The sequence below is a fragment of the Cynoglossus semilaevis genome, chromosome 9, assembly GCF_000523025.1.
Source record: "Cynoglossus semilaevis isolate Cse_v1.0 chromosome 9, Cse_v1.0, whole genome shotgun sequence".
Lineage (NCBI taxonomy): Eukaryota > Metazoa > Chordata > Actinopteri > Pleuronectiformes > Cynoglossidae > Cynoglossus > Cynoglossus semilaevis.
The window spans coordinates 3,008,632-3,019,321 of record NC_024315.1 but is presented as its reverse complement, the minus strand read 5'-3'; the positions used below and the strand labels follow the sequence as shown (position 1 = coordinate 3,019,321).

The 10,690-nt window shown below is 41.2% G+C and overlaps 1 protein-coding gene and 1 long non-coding RNA gene across 2 annotated transcripts in view; both read left to right on the top strand.

Annotated features, from left to right (window-relative positions):
* Positions 1 to 4,217, top strand: part of kcnh1b (potassium voltage-gated channel, subfamily H (eag-related), member 1b) — a 17,337-nt gene extending 13,120 nt beyond the window's left edge. The window contains exon 12 of the mRNA XM_008316454.3: positions 1,979 to 4,217. Within this exon, the coding sequence (XP_008314676.1) occupies positions 1,979 to 2,827 (849 nt within the window). The 3' untranslated portion in view covers positions 2,828 to 4,217. The remainder of the gene's footprint in view (positions 1 to 1,978) is intronic.
* A 39-nt stretch (positions 4,218 to 4,256) lies between these two features.
* Positions 4,257 to 8,861, top strand: LOC107988996 (uncharacterized). The gene is made up of 3 exons (XR_001760479.2): positions 4,257 to 6,698; positions 8,232 to 8,379; positions 8,548 to 8,861. It is a non-coding gene; the product is annotated as an uncharacterized LOC107988996 (long non-coding RNA).
* The last annotated feature ends 1,829 nt before the right edge of the window (positions 8,862 to 10,690 follow it).

Here is a 10,690-nt window from a genome sequence, read left to right as displayed (position 1 = left end):
TATTGTTTGAAGCGACCGGTTGAGGAAGGGTGGTGGAAACTGGAGGTAAGGCTTTCACCACCCGCCAACGCTCTGTTAGCTTAATCTACATCACAGCTGCTGCTGTAGAGGACAACACGCAAACACACACACACACGTGTACACACACACACACACACACCACCTTGCTTTGGTAACTTACAAACATGCGTAGAACAGAGAGGAGAGTCCACATTGTCTTGTTTTCCGTCCAAAGAGGACAGTCCTCACTAACTGTGATCAGATTGTTGAACTACATTTACATTAATGAAGTAAATAATGAATGAGGAGACCTGAGAGATGAAGATCTACAGCTGGATGATGAGTGGAAACAGTTTGAACTCATTTGTACTGGTGTTTGTTGAGAACAGATATCGAAGGTGAAGTTCTGTGTGTGGTTTGTTGTTCTGTGACGAGACAGTTTGACCACAACAGCTTTTACTGAAGAGAAACCAAAGACCGACTGACCACGCTTTCAGAAGGCTTGGTCAGGGCAGAGGTCTGGACTGCAGTACAGACGGGTCAGGTCTGTAGTTGTTTTATAATGACAGAAGAAGACAGAGGTCGTCTTGTCAGTGAAGTTCATCGAAGGTTAGGTAACAGTGTTTCTCCAGGATCAGTGAAGTTCATCGAAGGTTAGGTAACAGGATCATTTAGAACAGGGGTCCCAACCCCTGGTCCAGGGCCAGTCCATAGGTCATTTGGTACCGGGCCGCAGTGGGACACAGTGAAAAAAATGTACTTCAGTTTTACTAATTTACTTCATTGAAAAAGAATCCAGTCATATCTGTCAATGTTTCAAAACAACAGGTCATTCAGACTCTGATACTGACAGAAGAAAGTCTGAAAGATCCTCTAACGATGGCGTGGTATTACCCGTCCGCAGTAAAGACTTTTATCGGCCGACCGATCCTTTGGACAACAAGGTTGGGGACCGGACTGCTTTAGAAGAGCTGGTAAAAGTGTAACCTACGAATGTGAAGTTTTTACAAATTTCACTTTTAGAAACGTTGACTTCATAGTAGCTTCCTTTAACTACTCAGGTAGATGATATGAGGAGGACCAATCACGGAGGTCCTGTTACTGCCGTAGTGATCAGTCAGAAGGTAACGTCCACTCACAGCCTTTAAACTGCTCTCTGGGCTGTAGAAGAAGTGTCCTGTTCTTCCTGACGGTGCAATACCGACACTGATCAGAAGAAACCCGCTGCGACGGCACTTCTCACCTCCAGTCCCTCAGGTTACAGCTACGTAAAGTCCTGACTCCACACATTTGAAGCTGCCAGCATCAATCCAGAATTTTTTTTTTTTAGATACCTCAGGTGAAGTGAGCTAAAATCACTCTCTGCTATGTTGAGCGGTTTACAAACATTTTTTTTTCCGATTCACTTTTTAACAACAGACCGATGCAGTGAACACATTCACGCAGAGATTTTATCCGAGGTTGATTCTACCTGGTCAGTACCGGCCATTTCCACCAGGAGAAAACGTGCATACTGTATGTAAGGGGTAGTGACCGAGGTGCACTGCACTTAAACATGATTAAATTTCAAAGGGTCAGCTCACTGATTGGCTGAGGGATAGACCCGTGAGGAAAGCCTGGCTGTCTCTGCAGAATAACGATGAGGTCACACTGTCCTCCATTACTTTATCTATAGGACGCTTTAAACATGTGTCGATCTGTTGTGAGGTGGTCCACATGATCACGTGACCTTCACTTCCTGCATCGGCGGCGGCGAATGTCACGCTGACCCTGATCTGACACTCCCTGAGCTCACATCACCAAACTGTAGGAGTGTAAGTAGAGAGAGAGAGAAAATATGGAGTTTGTCCAAATCCAAAACTCTAATTATTGCTAAATTATTATGAGCGGAAATCTCTAAAATAATTAAGGATTTTAAAGATAAAACTAATGAAAGCAGAACTGAAGTATTTCCCCTCTGTTTTGTGTGATTCTACAGATTATCTTTAGAAAAATTAGTGATGTAAAGCGTGAGGAAGAGGAGATGCTGAAGAGGAAGAATGAAGCCCCTCTGAATCTTCCTCCCGACCACCCAGTACGAAGACTCTTCCAGCGTTTCCGTCAGCAGAAAGAGGCCAGGCTGGCTGCTGAACGTCTCGGTCAAGCTCCCGCCGATGCAGAGAAAGGAATAGTTCCAGCGGATCAACCCGAGGGTCCGGAGATCTTGGCCTCGACCAGCATCCTTATGGTGACGGAGACCCCGGCGACGGCCTCCACCTCCTCGGCATCAACCACGTCCTCCACATCCAGGGCCTTCAGCCGAGCCACAATTCACACTCCTGCTTCGCAGAATGGAAACCTAGTCGGCTGCAAGTCTGTGGAGCCGCCAAAAGCCAAGGGTTGGGGGCGGTTCAAGGACACGGTGGTGAAGGCGGAGTCATGGAGCAGCGTCTCCAAGGCGGAGTCTATGGAAACCCTGCCCGACAGAACTAAATCTCATGACGAAGTCTCCCTCAAAAAAACGGACTCTTGCGACAGCGGCATCACCAAAAGCGACCTGCGCTTGGACAACGTCTGCGACGTCCGAACTCCGCAGGACAGGAGTCCGGTCCAGTCAGACGAGAAGAGGGTCTTCTGTCCCATTCCAGAGCACAGCGTTCAGGCCTCCTTCCTTGAGCTGAAACAAGAATTACGAGGTGACATCAAATCTCTGAACAACCGCATGGAGGCGCTGGAGGGCCAGCTAGCCGAGTTGCTTCGACTTCTGAAGTCGAGGAAGGCGTCAGGATCTTTCTACGAGGTGTCGCGACTTCCCTCTCCAGACTCCGACAAGGACAGTTTGTCCTAATCTGATCTAGGGCTTGGACGTGGACCCATGTCCTCAGGGTGTTAGAGATTGTCTTTGGACTGCAGCACCCAGCTTCTTGTCTTGCCACTTGTTGCATGTTATGGGCAATAATAAGAATCGGCTTTAATGTTCTTGTCGTAACAGGACGTCTGCACTGTGATTACTGCGATAGCTTTGACTCAGTCTTCTGGAAAGTCTGGTTCTCCAAGTCTGCTTCCCAGAACCTCCGGATTAGGATACTTTACACACCGTCAGCACTGTCCGCCGAAACTGAACGTCTTTGCACTTCAAGCTAACAGATGTAGCCACCTGCGTTAGCAGACTAACTGCTGAATTCAATGAGCCATCGTGTTCTTCCGAAACTCTTTTTTTTTTTAATCTTCAGGCAGGTTTCTGGGAATGAACCAGGGTCTAAGATCATTAGGTGTAATTAATGTACCTGCCACTTGGTGGTGGACCCACAACAAGAGCGTTCTAGAGCTTTCCGGTAGCAAAGGTTTCTTGCATGTTTTGACTGAGATTCAGAGAATTTCGGAAAAAATCCTGGTATTGAGCAATAAAAAAGAGACCACCCTGAGTTTATCGTCCGGATACATAAATGTAGACAGTGTGTCGGGGTCTAGATGTTTCTAGCACCAGTAGCTCCTGTTTACTTTAGTGGAAATGCAGACAATAATTTTCAGTTTTCTTCTACCCATAATCCTTTGTAATTCGAGGTGAATCCTAGTGCTTCGTGATACCTAAGGTACACAGTTGGTTGGAAATGCAATCATGGTCTACATTTGAAGGTACTTTGTAGAAGAGATGCAGACAATGTTCTACAGCTCCGACTCCCCCCCGCCCCCTTCTGGACACATGATGGCAATGATAACATTTTGACGTCTAATGCTGTAAAACCATTACAGAAAAATTGTGGAGTTTAATCTCCCCTAGAACACAGACTAGCAAGTACGCCCCCTACTGGATGTTGCATTTCATATCCAATTCAATAAAAAGTATACAGTATAATAACTTGCCTTTAATATTATAATAAATATTATAAGACACCCTTACATTTACCATGACAGGAAAATTAACTGCACTTTAAAACAGAAATCTCTTCCTGTAACGATTTCTTACCTTTTATTAGATTTTTTTTATGTTCATAGAAATTATTTAAAAAAAAACATCATTCATCTGTAGTCTTATTACACTCGTAATACATTTTTCCAAAAGTAATAAAAAAATCAATATCTTCACTTTAAGCCAACCTAAGAATATGAAATATTAATACATTTCTTATTCCCCCTGAAATGCACTTCCATACCACAAGGGGTTGGGAAAGTGTGTTCTACAGTCAAAAGGTAACTTAAGTGAAAATTCCCTTTTCTCGTCTGAAAATGGAACATTAGAGACAGTCAAAAGGTAACTTAAGTGAAAATTCACTTTTCTCGTCTGAAAATGGAACATACTGCATGACATCACAGCCATTCCTCCATGTGTTTCTGTTGAAAACTTTGGAACTTTTAAAGGAGAATTGTTGACGTCACTTTGATGTTTTTGATGCTAGCTGTACGTTGGTCTGTCCAGCACCTGTTGTTATGTTTGGACTTGATCCTTGATGACATGTATCAACACTTCTCATCTTCAGTGTCGCGTCTAAACACAGCACCCCCTGCTGTTCAGACTATGTAGTGACGTTGGCAATGAACGTGTGAAAAAATCAGATCCAAACTTTTTACTTGCAACGCTTTGCACATGCGTAGCTCTTAGTAGTAAAATTGTACATTTGTCATTTCTTCCGCATGTGCCTCTCGTTATGGCCTGACCTTGCCCTGTTAAAGTCCTGCCCTGGCTATGCATTTCACAAAGACATTTGTAAACACACGCGTCATGCTACATAACAGTACATTTGCTAATAGCTCAATATTAATGCTACTGTTACTAAATAGCTTGTTTGCAGCGTAACTGATGCTAGTGCTTTGCCGAAAGCAGCACCAGTGTTGGAAAATTAGCCAACGTTACATACAGTAGGTAGCCTGGTATCCTGAGTGGAGGATGTTGTGGCAGAATGGAATTCACCGTTACATGAAGGACAATGCAAGTGTGTGCGGTGTGTTAGTGAGGGTCCAGATGTTAATTTTTTATTTTATTTTTTTATTTTACCAAAGCCATGTTTTTTAATGTCCACCATTTGTTGTTTTTTAATGTGCATGTCAAAACATGCTCATGTAGAACAGTGTTTCTCTGAATATATTTCCCTTTCCAAGTACGACCAACTAGATTTACTATAGAAAAAAGAATTTATTCCTATTTTTAAGCTAAAGCTAAAGTAGTACTACAATTGGTATTTAAATTAAATTCTAAACTGTACCACTAAAAGGCGCCCAATCAAAGGCTGCATGGGTTCCGTGCTAACCTGAGGTGTGTGTTTGTCCTGAGGTTGGACTCTACTGTTTCCTGTGTCGCTGCAGCTGTTATCTGTCGTACTAATATGCAATAACTGTTGTGTGTTTGTAGTGTGCGTCCTCAGACTGTACTCCTCATATCTGGACACTGATACACTTTGGTGTTTTTTTTTTTTTTTGTCACTGCATGAAACTGGTGTCGACTTTAAAACAGACAAATGTCAAACATGGAACACTCCACTTTCCTCTGAACACACTGGTGGATCTCAGACGTCACTTTGCTACGAAACCTGAAAAAACTGAAGATAATGTGTCAAATTCACAGCGAGCATGAAAAAAAAATCTGCTGTGGAATATGTGAGGATTTCGACTTCATGTTAGAGTAAGGAATGAGTATTTGTCTGCACTCAAGGGTGAATAATTTAAAAGATTGAAAAGGTACACAATAAACTGTTTTATACTTTCCTCTTTTCATACCTTCCTTCCGTCTATCCTTTATTCCTAAATTCCTTTCCCCCTTCTCTTTAGTCACTGTTTTATTCTTTTGAAATTTCTTGCTTTTATTTTAGACATCTCCTTTCCTTCCCTTTTCCCTCTGTCACTGCTTCTCCCTGATTCTATACATGTCTTTTATTCTTCCCTTCTGTCTCTGTTTTTTCCACTGTCTTATTTCCTCTCCTTTTTGTGTGTCTTCCTCTATTCTTGTTTCCGCTTAGCCCCTTTCTCTCACTCTCTCTCTTTTAATACACCAGGGAATCCCTAAGTCTTCCCCAAACATGTAAAACATCCTCTCTGCAGTCTACTCCCTCCCCCTCCCTCCATCACAGTCTCCTGTTTTTCCTCCTCCTCTTTTGATGATCTGCATTGCAGTACCTACCTTCCTTCCTCTATTCGATCAGCAGCAGGTTGACGCTTCTTTCCTTTGTCACTGGTGCTTTGGCGCCCTCCACTGAGCATCAGCTGGAACTACAGAAGCTGATCATAGGTCAGCTGATCGTATACTGTAGTTTGAGAACCGTTGTTCCAGTAAAGTCTGAAAAAAGTTACGGAGACCTCAGATAAGTTGCTCCTCTGGTGGGCAAAAATTGTAACTGCAACTGGCTGGGTAATATATTTTTAAACGGGCAACGATAGTTCACTCCCCTCTTTCTTCCCTCCTGTTCCAAGCCCCGCCCACATCCAAACTTTCTATCTCAGGTGTCATAGCAACAGGTGAAGTCTCCCATCTGATTGGCTGCCAGCCCTGGACTCAGCATCAGTCAGAAGTGCTGAGCGGAGTCTGTTTTTTGTTGTTTTAAACCCAGCACCACCTCCTCCCGGGCCCTTTCCCTCTTTATGTCTTTCTGTTGTTCAGCTGGTTTGTGTTTGTGTACCGACTGAAGCTTCTAGCCTGAGGGGAAAAAGAAAAACTGCAGCGTTGGACCATATATGTGCCTCTGCGCTGACGCCAGGGGCAGAAGCTAACAAATGTGCGGGGTGAATTGGTAAGTGCCGTGTGCAAACGTAGGGCGTGGATGTATATTAGAGCTAAGTTGGGTGTTTCTGACGATGTAGATGATTTTGTGAATGATGCCGACGGTGGCAATTATAATAATGGAAGAAATAACGTTGGTGCTGATGATTAATATGACGATGTTGCTGTGAGTGGACGGAGAATGGATGACGAAAGCGTCGAACCAGGTTATAAGATTTTACTGTCAGTTAAGTTTTTCTATTCATGCTAATGTTGTTAACAAACATAATTCTACGGAGGTTTCTAGAAACAAATTAGAAAGGACCGGACGAGTCACAGATTTTAACAAACTTGGAAGAAAAACTTTTTTGTTTGTGGCAACACGAAGAACACGTCGATGTGGAGTCCCAAGGATTCGGAATTTTACAAAAATCAGGGAAGTTGAAGAAAGAAACTCATATATTCCTCGTAGGACACGAACGAAAAATATATGTTTATAGTGAGTACTACAACAAAAAAGAAGAAAAGCAAGAAAAAACACAAGGAAGTAAGATGAACTCAGAAAGAGACAACAGGACCAAACAGGACATCCTTAAAGACACTAAAGCAGCGAAGTCGGATCCTTAATTTAAACCTTGGAATCAGCCGTCATCATGTTGAGAAGAAAGCACAGATTCTGGGGCCTTGTCCTAAGGAGGATCAGACTCCAAACAACCTGATTAACCAGGAGGAAGCGGCTCGATCAGCTGTACAAACAATGCTACTCCTGATACATTTAACCTCGTTCGACATCAACAATGGCGTCGGCGCAGCTCTTCAAAATTCCAAACGTTGCTAGATTTCTCTTCAGTCCTGTTGAAGTGATGATCCTCAGTTTGTACAGAGGTCCAGCTCTTCGCCTGCTTTCAGCCGTGATGACAAAATCAACTGACCTGAATGTGGCATGTGTTTGATTTACCTCTACAGGAAGATGTTTGTCAACTGTTGTCATTGCTTAATATAATGAATTGAATTAGGGAGTGATGAAAATGGAAGTTCTTTAAATCAGTCAGATTAGAACGGCTTGTAATAACAAAAACATTTTGGTACATTAATGTTTCTATTTATTTTAAATATTTTTTAATAAGCACATTTAAATGTGGAAACCTCTGGATTTTTTTTAATTTAGTTTGTTTTACTGTGGTTGCCTGGTATTGTTCATAATAATGTTAGCCAGTTTAGCTGTGTTTTTTGTTTTTTATATTTTTGTTGCCTGGTATTGTTCATAATAATGTTTAGCTGTGGCATTCTGTTTTACATTTTCAGGCTAACATTAACTTCCGTGGCAGGTCACTGATTTATAATCATTCTAGGGTAATGTTAGAGGCTGCTAATGCAGGATTTTCTATTTGGTTGATTTATTTATTTTTGCGGTTCTGTTTAGATTTGATGTGTTTACTGCTGCATATTGTGATGATTTTTTTTTTAATGGTTACTGCTAATGTTAGCTTCTCCTGCGTTATGTTTTTGGTTGATGTTGTGATCAGTTGTTGGGGTTTATGCTAACATAGGTTTTGATGGTCAGGTTTCCTAAGGGGACGCTCCTGAGAAGCTGGCTGACCAAGTCGCGTCCGCGGTTACTGCTGCTGATCGCAGGGTTGAAGAAGCCTCAGGTGACGCTAATGAGGAGGAAGAGGATGAAACGCACCAAAGTAGCAAAGGCCACGTAAGCGGTAAATATGGCTATGGTTCCACTGAGGGAAAACTGCAGGATCTTATGACAAACGACTAAAAACAATATGCTGAGAAAAACCAAGTTTTTAACAAAGGTTTTGGTTTTTTTTATTACCTTTTCCTTTTCTTAAACTTTGTCAAGTTTCTTGTATATTTGTTTCTTGCAGCACCTGCAATCGAATGCCTCACTTCACCTGAGCCCTGGATGGAGACGACTTCCTGGGTGAGAATGGCCGCCACAGACGAGGAGGTGAAGCCTCAGGTCAAACGAACTCAATGTCAGGAACAGCATGAAAAAGTGACACAGGAGGACAAACCACAGAAACCAAGGCCTCCAGACTGAGGAGGATTCAAACCTGACTCACTTTTTCACTTCAGTAATGGACTCGTCAGAAAAATCCAGGGGGCGCTCATTCATTCGCTCACATTTTCTTAGGTTTCCAAAAGAAAATTCAACTGCTAATTAAACTCTGTGATGTTACAGGACGCCAAGACTGTTTCACATTCTTCTGTCAGTGATATTGCACACAGGAATACTTTTCATCACCTGAAAATACCTACAAAATATGCAGATAAACCGTGGTCTTTGTAAACAGCTCCCTCTAGTGAGGAATTTCACATAAAGAGCAGCAAATTTATTATTTAGATTTTAGACACTGACACTGACATAAGTTAAAGCCTCCACTCAAATTTATTATTTAGATTTTAGACACTTACACTGACATATAAGTTAAAGACCCAGCCTCCACCGGTAATATTGATATCAATGTGTTTTAACATTGGCCTTTAAAATCTTTAATTTAACTTAGTGACATGAACTGACCACACGAGGCAGCAATTCACAACTAACGCCGAGTCTCACTGAGCCAAAAACAAAATCTTCTATTGTCTTGTCTGAAGAGAAAAATAAAACATCATTGACCAGATATTGTAGACTTAAGTTCCTCTTAACTACCTGCTGATGTGTAATTATCTTCTATAAACACATTTAATATATACTGTATATATATACACATATATATAGTACTTTCACACGTTTCTGAAACCCGTCTCATGTTTTATACAAGGGAGTCAAACGTTGTCAGACAGATGTTTTAATACAAAAATGTCTAAATTTTTTTATCAAATTTTGTCAAGACATCCAGTCTCTCAGGTGTCTCTTAAAGGTTTGACAAGTTACAAACGTGTTACATCTTTGTTAAGCCTGGAGGTGTGTTGTGTTTTTCAGCCGTTAAAAATGGAACAATTTTGAAATTGACAAATATTTCTTTAATATTTTTGAAGAGGCTTAAATGTGAATCTATTTCTGCCTTTTCCAAATAACAAATATTCAATTGGATCATGATTTCATTCCTAAAATGAGACAAAGAAGCAGGTTGTAAAGTTGTCTGCTGGAAACACAACCTAAATGAAAGATATGTAGAGAAATCATTCTGTTATTTTTTATAAAATAAAAGATTTTTATTATTACATTTGTCTGAGAACTCTTTGACCTCCCCTTGGCTGCTTTTAACAGCCTCAAACACAACAGGAAGTCAAGATCTCACAAAAATCTGTTTGTACTTTATTTCTCCCACCATGTCAAAACATCGTAAACCATCCAGGTTGTTGTATCCTCTGAATTTAAGTCCAGATTCCATTTACAGCTGCACTTCCTGTTGTGTTTGTCTGTTGGTGGTTGTCACTGGACAATAAAACAATTTTACGAACCAGGTTTGTGTTGATTTTGTGGCACTTCTTCAACAGTCCTAAAAAAATCTGCTGCTGACAATTTAAAAAAAAAAGCCACTTGGATTGTATTTGGAAATTTTTGATGGGAAACCTAAAATAAAATTGATCCTTTTTTTTTTCATTTTGGATTATCTGTCGTTTTTGTCAATGTTTCTCAATGATAAATGAACTTTTCACTCAGTTTACAGGTTAGCCTGAAGTACCGAGATGAAGCTACGAACGTCTGCAAAGTCCACGAAGAAGAACCAGCGGTAACAGCTGTGAAGGTGAACACTGTTAGGGAACATTCTCCAAATATTAACACAGGGAGAAAATATAACAGAGGCGTCAAGAGGGTAAACTGTAAAGTACAAGGAAAGTGCGTGTGTGAGTGTTTCCGTTATCCTGAAGCCCAGTCACATGACAGGCTGTGCTGCCTTCAGGGACTCACGTTACGCGGACACAAAACAGTAAATTGTCTGTAAATATGTAAATATAATTACAGTTTAGTCAATATAAATTTTTGTTGATAAAAGAGGGGACTGCAATATTCTGAAACAAAGTTTATGGAACTGAAAAAACAGCTGTTTATATATTTAT